This window comes from Eumetopias jubatus, unplaced genomic scaffold, assembly GCF_037043125.1.
Source record: "Eumetopias jubatus isolate StellerSeaLion01/CBP00866 unplaced genomic scaffold, mEumJub1_p1.0 scaffold_4, whole genome shotgun sequence".
Classification (NCBI taxonomy): Eukaryota; Metazoa; Chordata; class Mammalia; order Carnivora; family Otariidae; genus Eumetopias; species Eumetopias jubatus.
In genome coordinates, this window is record NW_028274810.1 from 124,409,593 (window position 1) to 124,432,520 (window position 22,928).

General features: G+C 39.2%; 1 protein-coding gene across 1 annotated transcript in view; it reads right to left on the reverse strand.

Annotated features, from left to right (window-relative positions):
- Window positions 1–22,645, reverse strand: part of FAM91A1 (family with sequence similarity 91 member A1) — a 43,813-nt gene extending 21,168 nt beyond the window's left edge. Inside the window, exons 1-15 of the mRNA XM_028105616.2 lie at window positions 22,346–22,645; window positions 17,657–17,741; window positions 16,476–16,627; window positions 14,773–14,830; window positions 14,016–14,083; window positions 13,353–13,466; window positions 11,710–11,800; window positions 11,242–11,304; window positions 6,793–6,899; window positions 6,249–6,287; window positions 5,402–5,514; window positions 4,850–4,965; window positions 3,946–4,058; window positions 3,527–3,613; window positions 1,178–1,310 (exon numbers count right to left, since the gene is read on the reverse strand). Coding sequence (XP_027961417.1) covers window positions 1,178–1,310; window positions 3,527–3,613; window positions 3,946–4,058; window positions 4,850–4,965; window positions 5,402–5,514; window positions 6,249–6,287; window positions 6,793–6,899; window positions 11,242–11,304; window positions 11,710–11,800; window positions 13,353–13,466; window positions 14,016–14,083; window positions 14,773–14,830; window positions 16,476–16,627; window positions 17,657–17,741; window positions 22,346–22,417 — 1,411 coding nt within the window. The 5' untranslated portion in view covers window positions 22,418–22,645. The remainder of the gene's footprint in view (window positions 1–1,177; window positions 1,311–3,526; window positions 3,614–3,945; window positions 4,059–4,849; window positions 4,966–5,401; window positions 5,515–6,248; window positions 6,288–6,792; window positions 6,900–11,241; window positions 11,305–11,709; window positions 11,801–13,352; window positions 13,467–14,015; window positions 14,084–14,772; window positions 14,831–16,475; window positions 16,628–17,656; window positions 17,742–22,345) is intronic.
- Between the last annotated feature and the right edge of the window lie 283 nt (window positions 22,646–22,928).

Here is a 22,928-nt window from a genome sequence, read left to right on the forward strand (position 1 = left end):
AGCTTCACTCAGCTCAACTACCCAGTTGCCCTCACCTCTGCGACCACTTTTGTGAAGTGACAACTGATTCCATCCTTAAATGTTTAAACTGGGCTGAAAAGAAAGCCAGATGCTGGTGAAAGAATTAGAATGAAAATGGATATGACTCAGAAACCAATGGTTCTTGGCCAGAAAAATAGAACTTTTAAGTAAATGAAAGAATGAGTGACAGTCAATGTTCTCATGGTGCTAAGAATTCACGGAGTTGCAAGATGCAGCTCTTGTGAATGAGCGAGGACTGGAGCCAAACGCTCTTCCCTGGTGCCCAAACCATGTCATCTTTTTAAAAACATGCATTCCTGGGTGGCACTGCCCTACTCAGGACCTACCGTCCATTGAGCCAGAGTTTGGGAACCACCCCCCCGATCTATCCCACACCCAAGAGTGCACACCAGGGCAAGAGCCACATTAGGGTTCATCACAGATTAAAACTGCCACTGTCTTCTTTCTTTTACTCTTTAAAAAGTTTCTCTGTTCTCTTTTTTTTTTAAAGTAAAATACTTCAGTAAATATTACAACAGCATTTCAATCAGAAGCTCCTGCTTATTCTTTTTATACAATGTAATCTTTCATTCAGGAAATGTCATGCTTCCTAAATCAACTAAATTTCGGCTTTGTTCACCCCTCAAACTAAGGCCTGTTCTAAATGCCATCCAGCCACTTAAACAAGTTAACACTCCAACCATTTTTGTAGGTACTAAGCAGACTGAGATACTACAAATGTCAGTGGCACGTAAGAAAGGAGAAAAAGTAAAATAAGAAAGAGTTGACAATCGGGTGCCTGGGCGGCTCAGTCGTTAAGCGTCTGCCTTCGGCTCAGGTCATGGTCCCAGGTCCTGGGATCCAGCCCTGCATCGGGCTCCCTGCTCGGCAGGAAGCCTGCTTCTCCCTCTCCCACTCCCCCTGCTTGTGTTCCCTCTCTCGCGTTCTCTCTCTGTCAAATAAATAAATAAAATCTTAAAAAAAAAAAAAAGAGTTGACGAGCAAAGTCACAAAACAAGCCCCTAGTTGCAAATTCGACATGCCATCTACACAAAATGCATTAAGCAATGATTAAATAAGCGAGCATGACCTGTTTAATTTCTTAGAAAGAAGTTCCATAGAGTCATGTCTTCAAAATCAAGGACATTTATCATACCATAATTGGGTTGGTCTGGCTGTGCAGTTTGCGCAACTAGATCTTTATTATGACGCAGAAACAATATTGTGTTTCTCAGAGTAAGTGCATGATCAAAATATCTCTGTGCTTCTCCTTCACCAGTGCTCTGAACCTAAACCAAGAGAAAATAAATTTTGCAATACCAGTCTCAAACCGTTCATCCTAATATATAATAGCCATATAGTACAGACATTAAGACATTATTAAGAATCAGTACACCAAAAATTTGTCCAGGCAATACTGAAACAAATCTTAACCTAAATCTCGGTTGAGTTTCCATTTGAATACATCTTTGAAGATGACAGAAATTATCCCAGTAAGTAAAACTAACAATTTTAAGCAACCAAATAATGCTAAATTAAACCATTATATATAAATTATACCTCCCACGTATGATTCAAATAGGGTGCTTAAAAAAAAAAAAAAGCTAAAATCTATATTCTGCTTCATCCAGAAAAGTACTCCAATCCATGGTCACCAATTATGCTTCTAATTCTCATCACCATGTCCACAGTTCTGTATCACTGGCTGCAAGGGACAACGGAGTATGTGTTTCAACATAGCTGTTTCAACACTACTGAATATACAGCTTAAATTCATTTAAAAAGGGTTCACCGAGTCCCTATTAAGTGCTAGGTATGACCTGTATGGGATGCAGGGACAGACTAGTGGACAAAACCCCTGTGCTCACTGGCCTTACATTTTAACGCATGCTCTTCTGACACCGAGTCAGGTACTTCTTTAATATGTAAACATACATACATCCCAGAAACAACACAGGAAGTGGAAAAGAAAGGTCTGTAGGGGAAAATGACTAAATTAGATTGGCATTAAAAAATAAGATCAACTGGGTACCTGGGTGGCTCAGTCACTGAAGTGTTGGCCTTCGGCTCAGGTCATGATCTTAGGGTCCCTGCTCAGGGGGGAGCCTGCTTCTCCCTCTCCCTCTGCCCCACCCCCTGTCCATGCTCTCTCTCTCTCTCGCTCGCTCTATCTCAAATAAAATCTTAAAAAAAAAATAAGATCAACCAATTAAGCTTAATCAAGACAAGGCTTCTTAAAAAATAGCTAAGAAACTATTTTTAACAACTAAACTTCAGACTAAAACGCTTTCCCAACAATGGCTATGTGGCACAAAAGGATATAGATATCTAAAGATTAAAGTGATCTTCTAATTTGCTACACATGAAAAAAGACTAGTTGAGGTGAGAAAAATAAAAATCAGGAAAACTGAACTTAAAATGTGCTAGAAAATAAAAAATTTATTGGCAAAACATGATACACAATATATGAGAAATGGAATTAACAAGATATTAAAAGCAATGAGGGAATAATGGATATATAAAGGTAAAAATGAAAGAGACCAATTAATAGCAAGGATTATCTCAACTATAATTCTGCCTTATCAAACTAAAAATCCTATGGAGAAGGAAGAGTCAACAAATGTTATGGTCTTTTTTTTTTTTTTAAATATAAAGAAGTTGATGAAATCATCAAAAATCCTCAAAGTAGCACATGTAAGATACAGAGTTCAACACTAAAGCACGAAAGGTACAAAATTATTAGTCAAAGAAGAGATTCAGCACACAAACTATTAGCATAAACAGCAGACAACAAAAAGAAACCCACAAAAAAAACAGGAAAAACCATGAAGGACAATCAAGATTTAGAGCTAAGGACAAGTAGGGCTATTATCATTGGGGGGGGGAGGGGGGCAGGTGAGAGATGCCTAAGAGCAAATATGGCTGAAGTCTTCAAGATGCTAAAGGGGATAGTGAGAGTGGACATAAATATGGTACCCAGGGACACTGCTCCAGATTTAAGACAAGGAGAACAAAAACTTCAAATAAAACTGAAGAGGAGATCTTAAGAGAGTCATACCAAAAAAAAAAAAAAAAAAAAAAATCAAAAGCTATTTTAGAAGAATGTAATTTAAAAACTTACATAGACTATTTCTATACCCCATTTTTTTTTTTTAATTTTACTTATTTGACAGAGAGAGAGAGCTATCGAGAGAGAGCACAAGCAGGGGGTACAGCGGGCAGAGGCAGAGGGATGCAGGGCTCGATCCCAGCCGAAGACAGATGCTTAACCGAATGAGCCACCCAGGCGCTCCACCATACCCCATTTCATTAAACCAAATCATGCTAAGTGATAGCTAAGGTCCACAAACCACTTTGTAAATCACAAAATCTGTTCATCCACTCAGTATTTTTAAGTGTAAATGACCACTGCAGTTTTAAGGTGAGGAATGAGGTAGGAATAAGCAAGAATACATCAGACGGTACCAAATGCCCTGACATCCCATAATGAGCAACCCAGATTTACCTTCTCTAGTTCTATAAGAAAGCTGTCCAGAGACTCATCTGAGAGTTTGCCAACTTCAAACATTGTGACTGCATGACTTTTCAAGTTCTGGCATAAAGAAACAAAAACAAAAAAACTAAAATGGATCTTAAAACCTTATACAAGTCTATTATGAGTAAGTTCTAATTTTCTCTTTTTATACGACACGTAACATCTTATATTTCTATTATGCTTTCCAATATAATCAAAGTTAAAGATTGAGGTGTGAGGCTAACCCTCACTAAAAAGTTACTATACTCCTCTAAGGAATACAAAACAAAGACAGTTGCATTTTGTGTTTTCAGGAATAAATCCAGTACTTAAAAAAAGGATCTCAAAGCATGAACTGTTTTACATCTAATCTTTACACACTGCCATATTTAAGCAAGAATTTGACTTACTGGTGAAAGATTTCCCATCATCAAAAAGGCAGTAAGAGTGGAGTCAAATAGAAAAGCAATACGCTTCGTATAGCCTGTAGATAAACTCAAACTGCTTACACTGGCTGTGTCAGCTGGAAAAAAAGAAAAAATTGTAATTTAAAATCCAGCAAATGAAAATTATTCTTCACGTACCATTTGGAATGAGAAAGAATTGCATTTCAACTTGATTTAATACCTGAAAAGTACTAAACGAACTATAAGCAATTCTATAGTCCTAAGGGGCCTCAGTCCTACCTATCTCCACCAGAGAAAGTTAAGAAAAAATTGTTTTTAAGTACTCATTCTTGTGGTAAATTCCTTGAAAACCAGTAATAACCCAAGCCTTGGTAACTGTCAGAACACTAAGACTAGCTAGCCTCTGCAGACAAGTCACTGGGCTCGGGTAAGAGCCTGGGGCAAGAACAGGAGCCTAGGCAGTGCCCCTTTCCCCCAGGCCAACAGGAAACCACGTGTAGCCCCCTCTTGCACTATGCTTTGCCTCCCTTTGTGCTTAGCCCATGCTGAGGCCTTCCCTCACCCACCAGCTGGCAAGCTCTTATTCATTCTTAGCCCAATTATCATCTTCTCCGCGAAGGCTTCCCAAATCTCGAAGGCAACAAGAGAGCTCGTCCCCTTTGCTCCCCCCAAGCACCGAAACATTTGTCACACTGTTGTGGGTTTTTGTGATTATACTGCCTTCTCTCTCCCTAGACTTAATTCTCAGAAGGAAGGTACCATATTCAATGCCTAGCATATGGCTAAGTACTCAAAGACTGCATATCGAATGATATCAAGAACAAAGTCGAGTTCACTCTGTGAGGGTCTGTATAGACACATGGCGTAACTATACACAGACTCTAAATTAAACTGAGTAACTGCTAACCTGGATCTTCTTGACTGTTTGTATCCGTGTCAGTAGCTGATGAAGCTTCTTGTACGGGACTCCTACTTTCCCCACCATCCCATGACAGCAGCATCTTTTGTGGATCTAAAGTACTCCTATTAAATGAAGAATACATCCACGTTTTAAAAATCATACAAATTATATCTTACACAAAAATAGCTACGGAAGTCAGCACGCTAATTATGAATACCCACCCAGTCCAGTCATGTTCAAGCCCCAAACTGAAACATAGCCCCAAAATGCTCTGCCCACATACAGCAACGGTTCTTAACCAAGACCCACGGATAGGCTCCAGGGAATCTAAGAACTGTTTAAAGCTGTATGTAAAATACTCTAATGTACTTTTCTCTGGGGAAAGGGTTCTTGTTTTCATCAGATTCTAAAAACGATTCATCACACAAAAAAAGATTAAAAACCACTAATATCCAGGGTTCACCTCAACTGACAGGTTGATAAGGAAAATTTTTGAACATAAAACAATGTTTTTTTCAAAAGGAAACTCTAATATCTCATACTGAATAAATGAGTTACTTTAATCTGTTTACGGATGGAACATTCCTCCATGATGAGTGAAGCTGATCCAGATTTATTACTTGTCCCTTCTTATGTGCAAAGCCCAATCGGCAATACATTGAAACAGCATTCTGAAAGAATATAAAGGAAGTTAACATTTAAAATAAACTAGACATCAGGGCGCCTGGGTGGCTCAGTTGGTTAAGCGACTGCCTTCAGCTCGGGTCATGATCCTGGAGTCACGGGATCGAGTCCCTCATCGGGCTCCCTGCTCGGCAGGGAGTCTGCTTCTCCCTCTGACCCTCCCCCCTCTCATGCTCTCTCTATCTCATTCTCTCTCTCAAATAAACAAATAAAATCTTTAAAAAAAAATAAAAAATAAAAAATAAACTAGACATCAGAGTATTTGTAGAAATAAAATATTGTCATAGATTCTGCTTATAGGGAACCTCAAACGTTTCTATCCCATAACTAGAAACGGCCGTTTTTCAGTAGGCCTGCCCTTCCCCTAAAGTGTTCACAGATGTAGAAGAGACAGTGCTTCCCATCTCTGGCCTGGCGCTTTGTAGGAAGCAGCGGCAGAAGGGGATGCTTTCAGTGACCTCATTACAAGACACTGATCGGGCTGCTTCCTGCACGCACAGGACCATGAGGCCGGCTTTCACTCCCTGGGGTGGAACAACTGCCTCAGGGCCCTTACCTTGCTCTCTTCTACCTCTGCAGGTACCCCCCCTTACTGTCCTCGCTCCCCTGCACAGCCAATAAGAATCTCACTGTCTCTCTTTCTCAGTAGCTTGTCAAGACAAAAGTCTGTAATAAAAGCCATTCGGTATTTATAAATAAAAGGAGTATAAAAATCACATACCTTAACCAAGGATAAGTCTATTTCAAGGACATTTGCAAGCTAGAAAATAAAACAAAAAATTATTTACATCCCTAGAATTATTAATATTACACAGCTGTCATAAACAAGTGAACTATAATCAGCAAAATTTTATATTATGAATAATTCAAAGGCTGAATACACTTTGAAATCAGAACTTAAACTTTCCTTATGTCTAAGATGCTTACAGTAGTATGAATCCAAACAGCGACCACATCAATAGAAGATTCTTTACACTTTAATTTAGTCTCATTTAAAATAAGAAAATGCTCGTATCAATCAACAATCTACAATCCTTTTACCAAGAAATCATATAAAAAGTTATTTACCAAATTATAAGTTATTTACTAAAAAAAAGTTACTATGTATATACAGAAAGTAACTTAAGAATTGTGACTTGAGTATATTAATGGTCTATGATCTACCCATGTATAGGTTTTGAAAACATTTTAACTTTATCTACTTTACACAAACTTATTTTCTAATCTTGAGGTTAAGTTCATTCATAAGACATTGTCATACTTACCTCCGCAACATTAGTATGCTCATCTATTGAAACAAATATCTTATAGAGTAGAGTTTCAAAATAATCACCTTGCACCCGATTCATTACAAAACCTTCAAGAGGAGGAACTAAAACAAAATAGACTTTCATCAGTGATATGATTTTATAAAACAAAAAAGCATAATTCAAATACCTATTCAAAAAGAGAAACCTCTACTTTAGGGACTAAATTCAGCTTTTGATTTAGTTTATCCACTCCACAGCAAGTTTTCTAAAACCCGCAAAGTTAAGGCCATATACAACCCCGTCTACACAGAGGACTCTGATAGTAGAGCACAAATCCTACAGAGTAATCCCAGGAAACTCTCAGCATTACTGAGGCAGAGGAAGTGCTGGAGGACATGAACTGGGTAGAAAGGCAAGGGGATTGGGGCTGCTTCCGAATGGGGAAGGCCACAATGGCTGTGTTTTAATGCCTCATAGACAGCAGGGGTGACTGGGCTAACAGAGAAAAGCAAAGGACACAGAACTGCTGTGCTATCTACAAAGACCAGGTGCACAGAGAGTACTGACTGCCTTTCTCCCATCAGCCCCACTCCATCCTGAGAAGAGAGGAAATTCATCTGCATGACCGCCACTTTTACCAGCAATCACTAGGATCATTTGCTCTTTGGGGCTTTCTAGTCTGTGTCCTCCTCAGTGGCCTTAGTGGGAAGACGGGCAAGACCTTCTTCAGCACAGGAGGCAGCCCAGCAGTGGCTGTCCACCTGAATGGGTATTCATATTCATTTCTCTCCATCTTTTTGGTCCAGACACTCTAAACCAATTTTCTAGAGCACTCTGCCTAGTTCATAATGAAGAGGCACTATGCCTTCCTTTACCATTCTCCCTGTGCAGGTTTCCCTTGAAAATATCCTGGGAAGGCAGAGTGCCTAGGCCATCAAAGGATGTGAGTTAAGTATCCCCGTGTCCCCTGACCCTAATACCATCTAACTGTACCCAAAATTGAAGTTCTTCTTTACAAAGAGAAATCAGAGAAAACTGAAGTGTTCAAAATGAAGACACCGTGAAAAATCACAATGTACATTTCAGGACAGAGTATTCACTTTCCAGATCTGGCTCATGTCACTTTCTAATTTAGTGTTACCTATAGTTCCAGTCATGCAAGTACTTTTAAGGATCATAGGTTTCTCTTTAGAAATATTTTAGAAACCCCATTATTTGCTATCATTAATTCTTTTCCTACACTATCAACTGTGTGAGTAACAGCAACCGTTTACTGAGCACATACTAAGTGCCAGACTACTGCCAGGTACTTTACGTACACAATTTCGTCTAATCCTCTTAACCTCATGAGATGTTCCACACTACACCCCTATATTTTAGAGAAGAAAAAACAAGACACTTAAGAGGTTACAAACACATAAAAAAAGTATGACCTAACTCTACATGAAGAGATACCGAGTAGTCTCCAATACACATTAAGTTAAAAAAAAACAAAGTACAAACTACAAGACACCATCTGTGTAAAACTAAGACCACACATAAAAGGATATATACACATCTATGTGCTTAGCATACTTTCGGTAAGAAAAACAAGAAACTTAACAGTGGCCCCTGAGAGAGAAACTGGGTGGCCAGACACAGGGGTCAGAGGCAGACATTTTTATACTCTTCTATAAATTTAGAATTTTATATCCTAACTATTGCCTACTCAAAAATATGGTTAAAAAAAAACAAGCTCACATACACAGGGAGCGGACCGGTGGGTTGCCAGAAGTGGGAGTTAAGTGAAATGGGTAAAAGGAGTAAAAAGGTATAAACTTCCAATTATAAAATAAGTAAGTCCTGGCGGGGGCGCCTGGGTGGCTCAGTTGGTGAAGCGGCTGCCTTCGGCTCAGGTCATGATCCCGGAGTCCTGGGATGGAACCCCACATCGGGCTCCTGGCTCAGCGGGGAGCCTGCAGCTCCCTCTCCCTCTGCCTGCCGCTCCCCCTGCTCATGCTCTCTCTCTGTGTCTCAAATGAATAAATAAAATCTTAAAAAAATAAATAAATAAAATAAAAATATGTAAGTCCTGGGAGTGTAACTTACAGCATAGCAACTATAGTTAATAATGCCACACTGCATATCTGAAAGTGGCTAAAAGAGTAGATCTTAAAAGTTCTCATCGCAAGAAAAATATTTTCTGCGAACTCTGTGTGGTGATGAATGTTATTAACTAGACTTGTTGTGGTCCTCATTTCACAATACATACAATTATCAACACCACAGTTTATATCTGAAACTAACACAGTGGATGTCGGTTATAACTCTAAAAAATAACAAAATAAAAATTTTAAAGATGTCAATAAAAATAAATAAATATAAAGAAAAAATACCTGGAAATAGCCAAGGAAGTTATGAAAAAAAAAAACCTCACAAGGAAGTCCTGGCCATAATATTAAAAGTTACTTTAAGTCACTGTAATGAAACAACACAGGATAAAAATAAAAATAAATCAGTGAAGAAAAAAGGATATCAGAATTAGATCCAATGCAGAGGCGAATTCAATGCATGACAAAAGTTACGCTTCCACTCCATGGTCATCAGTTACTGAAAAAGCCATCCTAGCATTTATCCAAAGGTTATTGGTTTTCCAAACAGAAGAAAACCAAGTTGGGCCCTTGTTTCACCTCAAATACAAAAGTAAGTTCCAGCTACAGGTTGGATTTGTATGATAGAAGTTTTTAAGAAGTTTTTATATATATCCTGAAAGTAGTCTATTCAAGTGTAACAGAAATCTAGAAGCTATAGAGGAGAGACATAAACCGAGTAAGTATACGGTGTGATGCATGACGGACTAAATATGTTTTACCAACAGACCCCTTCGTGACCATTCTCTTCCAAATACTCCCCTCCCCCAGCTTATTTGTTCCACCATCATAGTGCTTGTTTTGTTGAAACACAGCTAAATGCTTTCTCTGAAATCAACTTCAGGTGTCTTCTGTGCTAAATTTGATGGCCTCCATGATGTCAAACTTCTTTCCTTTCACAGGTTATTCCAAATCGGGGAACAGCTCATGTTCCATGGTGACGAGGATGTTATAGTCAGCACTTATAAAAGCATGAGTCTGTCTGTACCACCAAAAACTGCTAGACATTAAAAAGTCTGGCAGAACCTACCTCTGTAACGGAGTAGCCATCTACTTGGCCTTTCTCTGACTGCACCTTTCAGATGCACTTAGTGCTAATGTGAGGCAATGTTCAAACACTCAGTCAACGGGGACTGAAAGGAACTAATCAAAAACCAATCTTTCTAGGTGATTCTCAAATGAGTCAACATCAGTTTATCGATGAGAGTAAAGACTATAATAATGCATAATGCATTCCTATTTTCCTACAGTGACAGGAAACCACTACCAGCCCTGTCCTCCAGAAATCATTTCCTTGTCAAAACCTTTCCAACTGTAAAACTAGTATTTTATTTGTTATAGTAGCAATTAGACAAACCAGAATTAGTATTTCATTACTTTTTGGCTGTCTTTCCAAACTTAAAATAGAAATCATGTATGCACATGGTTCAAGATCCATTATTAAAGAATCACAAATAAAGGTCAGGACACACTACAGCATGATAACCTGTCAGGATTCAACACTGATATGAGAGAGTATTTTTGTCATGAGCCCCTATCATCACTCAGTAGTAAAGAGCAAAGTCATTCCCTGGAAATTTTTGACATTTTATATTTGATTACACAAATATTAAATATCTTAGTATGATAAAAGATACCAATGAACAAGAACAAGAGCTGAAAGATAAGCCAGAAAACATACTTGTAACACATAACCTAAATATAGTAAGTGCTACAAACTGGTAAGAAATCTAACCTAGAGGAGAAAAGCTCCACTGTGTTCAACGATGTTAACCACATCACTACTACAGCAAAAAAATTATAAGCAACCTAAATAACCAGCAATAGGGGAACGTTTTAATAAAACTGATAACAACCACAAGGAAATACACAAGGGCTTTAATATCGGTTTAACTTGGGGAATGGGTGAAGGAGGAAGGGAGGAGTAGATAAAGACAAAAAAGACAACAGTGACACGAAAAAATAAGACAGGCCCATGGGGTGAAACTATCAGAGATGACAGGACTGAACATCTGTAAAACCAGTTACGCACTGAACACAGACAAAAAGGACACAAATCTATAAAATCATTGAACTGATTCAGGATGTGAGAAATTTATTTCAGACTTCCATTATTTTAACATCGCATGGACAACAACACGAAGATAAAAACAAGGAATTTAAGTAAAACAAACTGCAATGTGTTACAACATAACAAAGGAGAAATGTCTTTCTTTGAAAAATTCTAGTATCATAGATCTTAGAATGATATGTATCTAATTTTTAGGGTGACATATGCAATGCCCAACACCTAGTAACCGCTCAAAAACAGTGGAAAATATAAGCACATACTTACCTGCTATACAACTGTCATCAGATATTGGTACATCCAGATAAATAAATCCTTTGTTATATAAGCCTACAGAAGCAAAAGTACTTGTTTTAGATGGAATACTAAACAACAGTAAATATAAAATAAAACAAAACAGATTCCTGATTTTCTGTAAAGATTCTTACAACTGAATGCTAGGTGAAGGAGAAAAAAAGTAAACAGAAGAGGAAAAGAAAGTTTTCAAATCTGTTTTCTTCGTATGCTCAGAACTACAAAAATTTCCTTATGACTCATTTGTATAAATTTCTAGTGTATGTGAATAACTGAGTAACAGCCACACTGGGAAACAATGGACTAAAGTCACAGTTCAAACAATAACATGCCTTAGGAAACAGTACTATGTGTATCTAATTGATAAAAATTGCTATTGATTGTTGATGGTGTAAAACAAGTTTTTATGTTGACAAAAGACCATTTCTACTAACCACTTACTATGTACTACATTGTAATCTACTGATCCAGAGAGCTGAGGGCCCGCATCGATGATCTTATCAATAGCGCATTTCTCAGGCAAAGTGCATATCTAAGAAAAGCAAAATATTTTCAATTAAGTTCGATCCAAATTAATTCATAAGTCTCCTGAAATCTTCATGTTTAAATCAATGATTATTATGATTATATATTATTACATTTTATATTGTATGTTATCCATGATTATGATTATTATGTGTCATTAACTAAATGTACCACATATATTTTTCTTTTATCATTCTCGAATTCAAAGGAAAAAGCTATGTACATAACCGTCAATTAAGGTACCATAATATGCTACCAACAGAATGGAGGACAAAGTAATTATAAGTACCAATATTTGCTGTTAAGTGTTAAGTGTTACCTAATAAACACTAATATTTAATCATCTTCTCTGAATGGGAATCAGATACATTTGCTGACTCTGAATCTCTCAGAGCAGAAGTTTATTCAGACCCCACATGGGTATCATCAGTGACAGGAAGTTCGCTATCTCATGACACAGTCTGACAGCTCTGTTAGGAAGTTCCTACACTGAAGCAAAATTTCTAAGCCTTCCGCTCACGGGATTTAATCTGTCTTCCGAAGTAAAATAAAATGCAAACTAAAAAAAAGTCCCCATGCTCACTTTCATTCCTTCAGCCACACAAAGACGTGACCTGGTCTCTGGGCCGGCTGGTCACTGCTCCACCCCTTTTCCTCTAAATCAGCATTTCTTCTACCACGCAGAGGCTTATCTCCAATGTGGTCTGACCACTGGGACTATCATTTCCCTTGATCCTGGCCCTCTGCCCCATCAAAGCACCTCCCTCTTTGGTACAGCACTTCGGCAGAGCGACTAGGAGCACCACTCCCATAGCAAACTGAAGGAGGTTAAAATCCTGGACCTTTACCACCACTGTGACTTGAACCATTACTTCATTTCTCTGTGCTCACTTGCCTCATATGCGAAATGGAATACAAGACACACCCTGGGGGCTGTTATGAGAATCAAATGAGACAATATAAAAGGTGCGGGGAAGAGAGCCTGGTGCACCTAACATGCAGCAAGTGCTCCAGAAGTGCCGGCCAGTATCATGGCTGCTAGCTGCTGCATCACATCACTTGAGATGAAACTTCTATCTAATCGAAGTCCCCAGATTACTGTACATGAACCAAGTCAAGTCTCCCTCATTATTTTATTTTTAAAGATGTACTTATTTGAGAGAGAGAGAGAGAGAGAGAGAACGTGCATGCATGCTCACACAAGGGGGAGAGGGGCAAAGGAAGAGGGAGAGAGAATCTCAAGCAGACTCTCTGCTGAGTGTGGAGCCTGATGTAGGGCTCAATCTCACAACCCTGAGATCACGACCTGTGCCGAAATCATGAGTTGGACGCTTAACCGATGGAGCCACCCAGGTGCACCTCCCTCATTATTAAAGAGTATCTTCAAAACCCACCAATATTCTAACCTACTATGGTCATTTAAAATTTTGAACCTATGCTTAATTTTCTTCAGGAAAACCAAATAGTGTTACTTTTAGAAAAATTAGAGAACTATAATTAAAAATTATAAGATAATTTAAAAAATAAAAATCCTATGTTTAATTTCTGAAGGTATACACCTTTATGTCATCTTCTGTGATATATCCAGCCTGCACCACCCACCACGCCTCTATGGCAATCTCCACCGGCTTCACTGGTAGAAGATCACGAGCTGTTTTCCTTCGGAAAAATTTCTGCAATGGTACAAACATTTGAGATTTGCAATCAACCTGAAATCACTACTTTTAATGATCATAGTAATAAGACTGTTTCTCACAGGCTAAATAAATCTTTTTAAATTCTGCTTCAAAAATCTGAAGAATTTTAGATAATACTGAATAAAGAAAGTCATTCTTCAATTATTTCAAAGTAAATTACTTCAAAACACTAATCATCAAGTCTGGATCTAAATCCAGAAACTCAAAGGAAATCTAAGAGGTAAAAATGAATTTGGAGACTGTGTCCTTATTTCACCCATCCAGTGAATGCTGGGAGTGGAATGAGCAAGTAAAAAGACCAACAAAGTTAATTTTTAAAAAGAAATGTTTTATTCCTTAAATATTTTACTTCAATAATCGCACATGCATAGCCTAGAGCCTACGGAGGAGTTGTTTTGGATTATTTCTGTATGAAGCATATTTCGTGATCAAAGAAATTACAATTCATCATTTCTCCCACTTAAAACAATCAGAACGCGTGATAACAAGGAAGAAACGAGAAAGGGAGGGCAACAACTAACTTACTTTTGATGACCGACACTGATTCATCAGATCAATGTACTGGTTTCTTCCTATGCCAAGAAGCCTTAGACCTGAAAGAAAGAGCCTTCCCTTTAAAAACACTTAATGTATCTCAGTATCAGTACACCCAGGTCTTTTAGGAAAAAACCCTTGGCTTCTGTTCATCTCTGATGACTGATTAACAACCAATATTAAATTAAAAGGAATTCTTCAAACGAATAAAAGAAAACCAAACTGGGAAAGATGAACTCAAGTTGACACCTCTGACAATGTCACATGGGAAAATCTTTAAAAAGCAGAAACCCTCCCAATATTGGGAAGTCGAAGTGTACTTCTCAGCAAAAGTTTCTCCTTACACAAGAGAACGGTGTCACATGTCAAATATGTACTTCCTTAAGATAAGCATAATAAAGCAAATTATATTAGTAACAACTGTGTATCATGCTGCAAAACCATCGTGTACAAATTTTCTTCCCTTGTTTGGTACACAACACAGCCCAAGTATTAGAAGGAACTTCAGCTTCTAGAAATATATAGTCTCATTTTTCTCATTTTACCCCCAAAATATTCCTCTGTTAGACATTTAGACTAGACCTTATACTTGACTTGCATCACCTGATAAAATTCCTACCAACAGTGCTGCTTGCTGTTCCCAGGCTTCAAGCGCTTTAGGTTAAAGACACACATGACAATACAAACAACGGCATGCATGCACAAAGACAGACTCTAACCGTTACCTTCAGCATAATTAAATACTTACAGTCAGCAGCAGTAAAATTGGGCAATGAATCATAACTTTTCTCACTGTTCATAATGTCCTTTCAAAAAGAAAACAATTAAAAATTCTAAATGCAAAATGTCCTTAGATAAATAACACGTGAATAAAAATGTATTGTGATAGCCAAACAGATTAATAACAATTATTGTCCGAAGCACTGAGATTAAAGTGTGCAACCTAACGCATGCATGCCACATTGTGGTACTTGATACGTGGTCCCAACCTAGTAACTGATGATCAGACCTTCAGGTCAGGGTTTCTCACAGCACTCTCCGTGAATCCCAAACATCTGCCCTGTAACTTTCTGCCCTCTGGAAGCAAAGCAAGGAACACCTCTTTTAGAGCTCCAGGTTCCTGCCTCTCCACCCCTCATGCCTGATCCTAGATTCATGCCCTACAAGAGGGGCATGATGTATCACGGTTCCATCAACAGGCATCTGAGACACGCACTACCAACAAAGACTGTAACCACTTAGTCATCTTTGCTCCTACGAGACCCAACCACCAGCACCGTTGAACTCAGTATCCAGCTTCTTCCATTCCCATCTGTTTCTCCAATAACAAACCAACTGTTTACTGTGGGCATAGGGCCTATTTTCAACCCAGGAGCTACACCCAATGGTATAAGAACAGAAACCAGAGAGCAGCAACCACATGGATGTAACAAAGCTGGTGAAGGGGGAAAAAACCTTCCCCTATTATCTCTCCTAAACCTTGTGGTCAATACCGGCAAAATAATCAAAGAGACTGCCACAATTATTCTACTTACTGATTAGCTGCCACCTTCATTCTGCTGCCCTGGTTCTAGGGAAAAGGGACTGACAGAAACCAGGGCTGTCAGGCCTTGAGCTTTACGCTAATCTTTCTGCCCAAACAGGGACACAGAGATGCGGGAGACACAGGACGGCCTAAGTGCTTGTGAAGGGGCTCAGGGAGAAAAGCAAAGGGAGCTCCTGCAAAGGAAGCCACGTCAGAAAGTGATGCCACTGTTCCTGCACGCTCCCAACTCCTTCAGCTCTAGGCCCCCTGCTCTGGAAGCGGCAAGTGGGCCCAAAACAGCAGCGCCCGAATAAAGTTAAGTAGCAGCTGAGTACTAGAAAAACACTGCCAACCTTCACACACAGCTCACTTAGAAACAGTATACTTAAAGTTACTCGACACAGGCCTAAAAACCGCCTTTGGAAAAACACTAACACCCAAAAGTTAATAAAAATGGCAAGGAATTAGCAGCCAGGACTACAGATCTGTTTCTCTTTTTCTAACACACATGTGTTGAATGTTGGGTTTATAATCATTTATTCGTTCTCTAGTCAGAGAACAGTTAAACTTAAGCATTAAGTTTCTCTGAACGTAATGTTCAATTCTGTCACCCACATCTTCAACCTTATTCATGTGTTAAAAGCAGTCGGTTTTATAGAGACTCTGCTAACATACATGACTGACTAATGCCACAAGAGCATGGAAGAAAAACAGGTACCTTTCCACCGTGAAAGCCTGGACAACAACAACTCCCTGTACAGTGTGGATGACACAGTTAGCTTATAACCAACACTCCCTTTTCCACTGTAAACTCAGAAACAATGCCCACTGGGGCTGAGAAGGGCACAGCCGGTCATTATTGGCTTCGTCATTGACGACACGTAGTCCCGTCCCATTCCCAATGGCCCACGTACACGTAAACTCACCTCCATGATCCCAGTATAATATGAAAACGGTGTTATCCTCAGGCCCTTTACCATTATATCTGACAGATGGTAAGGGTACAGCATGAGATGATCACGACTGTACTTTAGTAATTCCTCATAGTATTTGCGTTCATCTTTCTTGACATGTTTAACTGGGGAAAGAGAAATTTTCCACTATCAGGTGTCTTACAGTTACATATAATTATAAATGCAGTAAGAACTACTTTACAAACCAACATTAATTAAAAATAAAAGCACAGTAGTTGGAAGAGAACAAACAAAACGATCTAAGTTGGAACAAAGAAACAATTATGCCACAAAAAAAACAGACTTCAGGGTACACAAGCGGAATCTGTAACAGGACAGATAAGTAGGGAAAGAATTCTTACCAAATCAGAAAGCCAAGAAAGCAATCGTGGAATGTCCTCTCCAAAAGACGCAAAACGCAAGCTAGAATTCATCAAATCCCTTACTATATTACAAGAGAGTCAAACTGAATGGTAGTTTTCAATGAATCAAGCCTATTTCAAAAAATCATTTGAGAGTTTTTGTTTTTTAAATGTAAAAAGGCCTCTGACTTCCATGAAATACATTTAAATAAAAAAACTATCTCTGAACTACTGTGCTTAAACTGATAGTAACACAGGGACAGGAAGACTAGCAGGGCAATAAAACAGACTAATCAGTCATCTGACAAATAAAATGCAAATACATTTAAAGAGAAAGCTAAAAAAAAAAACCACAGAACCAACTATGCTTAAAACGTGTTCTAATTATTACAGAGTTTTCATTAAACTTATATTTAGAAAATTTATGGAAAAAAAACCCACAAAATTCAAAATCAAAAACTACTAAAAACTAATGTACTTCTTCTTTTCTGGCTTAATTTCTCACCTAAAGTGAAAAAAGTACATCTGAATTGAGATTAATATTCTATAGGTAAAATGAATCTACAAATGATACTCCAAAAAAAAAAATAATTTGAATCAGATTTAGAAAGAAAAATCTACTTGCTAATACAAATTGTTGTTAGGTGGGATGGCTCAGTACAGAGCTTCTTAAATGTCTATATGGAATAATTTCAGTACTATGAAATATGCATTGAAAAGATAGGACAGAGTAATGAAAACGGTAAACAGCAATAGTCGTTTCCACCTTGATGTAAAAATGTCTCTACTTACCTAAGTTGTTTCTATATCGTAATTGATTGCGGATACTGTACAGGACAACCTGCTTTTCATATTCCCTCTGTGAATTTCCAAGACTCTAAAAAACAAAAGTACTTTTTCCTCATACAGTTTCAAAACCATGCCCCCTAATTTTATCCTAATACCTCTAATTTCCAGAACAAAGAATATTTTCTTAAATGTTATTATACTAATTTTCATGCTATACTATTGAGCAAAAATTCAGTGTGTTCATTTTCAATTTGCCTTTCTAAAAGGACTTACTGAAATTACCTAAAGTATTTAATATCAAATAAAAGAGCAATCTGAGAGCATAACTTCATTAAGTGAACAAAAAACTAAGTTCTACTTAAAAAGATTTCCTTCTTGACTGTTCCTAATTTTTGTACGTTGAATGGATGGATGGATGGATGAATGGATGGTTTCTTGCACTTACATTTTTTTTTTTTTAATTTCAGAGCGACAACTAAAGACAGATCTCTGTCTGCTAATTATTTACATCTGAAGACTATGATTACTAAAAATTAACACTTCTGGAGAATGTACATTTCAAATGTACGTCTAAATGATGACTTTTTTTTTAAGATTTATTTATTTATTTGAGAGAGTATGAACACACATGCAAGTATGGGGAGGAGAAGGTGAGGGAGAGCCCCAATAAGATGACTTCTTAAAAACATCAGCTCCTTATGGTTTTGTTAAAAAACATATAGACAGTTTTAGAATTCTGATACATTTTTTAATTAGCAAAAACCTTTCTAGCTGTGCTTTGGTGTTTTAAATTCAAAACTGGGCTCTCATAAAAGCAAAGAAGAAGTATGTCTGATTATAGGCAACATTATATTCAATGTGCAACCATAAACTGAATTTAACATGACTGCTCTCCCCCTTCTAATTACTAGGCATGATCTTTCCAACATGCTGTAATGTAAAATTAGACATCTTAGGAAACTAATGGCAGAAAGATCAGAGGATTCAGTTATTATACCTCCTACTCACAGGTCTGAAAGGCAAGGTAAATGTTCGTACACATACTCTCACCGAAGGCAATCTTCACAAGACAGGTAAGACTCACACTTGAATAAACTGGCACATAACCGGACCCACTGGTGGGATATATTTTAACAAAAAAGTGATGATGTGAGAAAACGAAAATCTTTCTTCCTGCATCTGAATTAATTAGTCTGTTACAGGTTAAACTATGACCCACACTACTGCCAGAATATATGTGCTTTTATTTTTTTCATCCATTTTAACATTTCCAGTGGTTAGGAGCGAAGTTCATCATAGAGAAACTACTCTATCCTCTATGCAGCACCAAAGCCTGGGTCAGTAGCCAAGATGTTGAGGGGAATTAATATACTGGGCTTGCTGTAAAACTTGTAAAGGGTTTTCTCTAGCTTTGCTGCCAGATAAGTCTCTTTCTCAAGGAACACAATACACACACGCACACAGCACACGATTTTGCTAGAACCTGAGCAACTTCCACACTTGAGGTTTTGCTCTTCTGTTTTAAAATAAATCTCTTACTTTATCCCAACTAACCTCATGCCTGGGAACTCCAGAACAAAAAGTATAATCAAGCCACTCATACAAAATATAAGAGCCTGTTATGTGTAAGCCAGTTAGAGAATGCAACGTCTAAACATCTAAGCCTTTGTGCCAGGAATTAAGTAATGACTGGCCCTGATCAATCAATACATATGTGTCCCCGCAAATATCTAAAAACTGTATTAGTTGATTTTGTTCTTCACTACCCATATACATAAAATATAATTGCTTTGTTCACAAAGATTCTTTGGAGGCTCTCCCACTCCTACCCCAAATTTCCCACCATTCACATTTTGAAACACTGTTACCACTACAGGAGGCAAACTAAAAGAAGGGTCATTTTACTCTGGGAGGAGCTGACCCTTCAGAAATACTGACCAGGTCTGACAAATGAAGCAGAGCTGCATATAAAAGGCACTATTAACAGATGCAGATACACAGGTGCTGGCTGTGAAACACCCACTGTGCATCAGATTAAGCTAACAGCAGAACGAATTTTTTTCTAAAGACTTTGCTCCTACAAACCCCAATCACAGCCCCCCACAAAAAAGATACGCACAATTTTTTAACTGACCTTTCTTAGATGATACAGAACCTCATCATGAGACTTTCCTTAAAATAACTATGAACTGTTTTTGAATAATGCATACAGAAAAACCTTGAAATAATGGCCTCATCTACAACTTTTAATGTATTTTTTTAAAGTCTTGCATAGCCCATATCACATAAAAACATTTCATCTCACCCAATAAAAGCTACTGGTTTTACGTACATTTTGTAAAAATCTGAAATCCCCTTCCCGCTTTATACTTCTAAAAAAAAATCTGAATTCACCTTCCCCCAGTTTTCAGAAGTGGCAAATGAGTCATTTCCAAATTAAAGTCATCAAAGCTTACTGGAAACTCTATCAAAGTATTTAATATCTGTAATGGCAAAAAACAAATTCTTTCCATACAAGAACTATTTCCCACTTTTAAAGTGACTGAGCTTTAGTCCTGGAAAAATACCTCTGACTGATACCATCACTCATTCGCTCCAAAAATATTTACTAAAAGCCAACCATGTGATAGGTGCTCAGAATACAAAAGCAAAACAAGTAATGTAAGCAGCAAATGCAACACAGTGGGGTTAAGTGCTATGGATGAGAAACAGTGCTGCGGAGGGTCAGGTTCTCCAGATCTATAGGAGACAGGCAGTACAGGATTGAAATGGCCTTTTAGAAATCTCACCCCAGTGTAGTGTGAGGAATCAATGTGAGGGAGTCCTACACTGAGGAAGAGAGACCAGATAGAAAGCTGATGTAGCAACTGAAGGTGGAGCTTGACCTGGGCAAAGAGTAGTAAGGCTAGATAAAGTGCAAGGAGGTAACTTGTACAGATGGGTTTTCCAAAACCTTCTACAAGTGGAAGCTTATCCTAAGCTAAAACAGCTATTTTTTAAGTGATCTTACCAAAACAAATTTTAATTTAATGTCACATTCCTACCTAATTATAATACTGATCTGTGATTATTTTTAATAGTCTTGACTAAGTATTAGATATGCTTTTGCCAATACTGAGATCAATTATTCATGCTTAACATAATTGAATCATCCATCTTTCTTCCATTATGCTACATTTATTTTTGTGAAAGGAAAAGTAGAGAAAAGATGGAAACCAAGAAAAGGGCTGTTGGGTCTTCCAGTTGTCTTTGGATACGCCACAAAACCCTAAAGCACAAAAGTACCAAAGCCCTCATTCAAGCTTAACAAGAGAAACTTACTCTTTCAAGTTTAGAGCTTTGTCCCTCCAAGTCAAGATAAATGTCACATGGGCAGCCACTGACAACCAAGAATTCTTAGTTCATTTATCTTTCTACTTTCTTGTTTGTTGGGTATCTTACAGTGAAAGCACTTTCCTTGCCACGTGATGCAACGCAAGAACCTTAAATGATTCATTTCCCAGTACTACGCCCCCATGCTGAGTGAGGAAGCAAACTAATAACCCTATACCATTACCACCACCATCCCAAATTTTCCAAATATAGCTGCCCAGCACCAATGGAAAACAGAATTTCACTCTCAACCAAGTAGAAAGGGAGGAACTTGAAGATCAATCTATGGCCAGAGAAAACAGCGCCTAATATGCAGCATGTATCACTATCTTCATAAGATTCAACACCACCTGCCATATTCAGTACTTGTTCATTTACTTGTTTACTGTCTTTCTTTACTAAAATGTAATCTCCCTGAAGGCAGGGTCTCTATTTTGTTGACTTGTGCAAACTACAAGCACCTAGAACAAGGCATAGCATGCAGGTGTTCAATTAATATTTGTTGAGCAATTGAGTAAAAATGACACTCAAGCAGTTGAGAATTAACCCTCAAGAAAAAAACAAAAACTCCCGTCACTCTCTTGTTGAAACATCTCTGGTAAACCTATCCTGCCTAGAGGATACAGTCCAACCATCAAAGTAGGAAAGCCCCTTCAAAATCTGGCCCTGCCTGCTTTTCCAGCCTTACCTGCTACCAACCAACCTCCACTCACTCACAAAATCCCACCTCCAAACAGCAATATACCCACACCTCCACCTGCCGTGATACTAAGTTGCTAGCTACTCTCAACACGCTCTTTCACTCGTCCAAGCCCTTAAAATAACTTTCCCTCTCCCCGGAAAATCTTACTCCCTTTTATCTCTCATTCGTCCTTTAAGGCCCAATTTCAATGCCTCCTCCACACGGGCTCCAGACACTCCCCGGACAATTTCTTACTCCTCTGTGTGCCCACATATACTACAATGCAAGTACATGTGAGCGGCTATCATCCTGTAACGCATTCATTTGTTTCTCGTCTATTCCCCACCATCCTGAAGTTCTGGAGGTCAAGCGCCGTGTTAAATAGGTTTCGCAAGCACCTGGTTTTAAACGAGGCTACGGGCAAAGGTGCCAAGCGAGTCCATCCCATTTAGCAACGGCCCCATCCTGCCCCTGTGACCCCAGAGCCGTCCCCTTCGAACCCCTGACCTGCGGGACGATTTCCCAGAGACCGCGGCGGGGGAAGGGCAGGAGTCAGCCGCCAGTGGCAGCGCCGGCCCCGCGGGCAAGGTGAGCAGGTGATGGCAGGGCGGAGCCCCGACCCCAGGTTCCGGCCGTACCTGCCTCACGTTGGCCGGCAACTTGCTCCAGGGGTAGTTGTGCCGGATGTGGAACTCCACGTCTATGTTCATGATGCCGGGAGCCCGGCAACGGCCGTGACCACAGCTGGAACGACGCCTCCCGCTTGCCCGCCCTCGGCCTATCGGGGAGCCCGCGGGAGGCCCCGCGCCTCACACTGCGGAAGGCCGGGGCTGCCCCATGGCCAGGGCTCCCGACAGCTCGGCGCTGCCGGGCCACGGGGCACAGGAGCAGCGGAGATCCGGTAAGGAGCGCCTCTGCAGCTTCAAGTTTCTTCCTAGTTTCGGCCCGCCGGAAATGGCTTTGGGGTTGCGTCACTTCCGCCCGCTGGCGCGAGGCTGGAGGGGCGGGACACCGACTGGCCTGCCCCGCCCCCAGAGTGTAGGGGGCGGGGCAAGAAGGTGGTGAGGCGAAGCGCCGGGTAACCGCCCCCTGCCCACGCGTTGGGCTCCTCCTGTCAGTCTCTGGGTGAAGAAAGATAAATTCTTGGGTCTGCATTGCCATTGTTGGATGTCCCAGTTTTCTCCAGTGTCAGGCTCCGGAGTAAGTTGTCTAGGAATGATG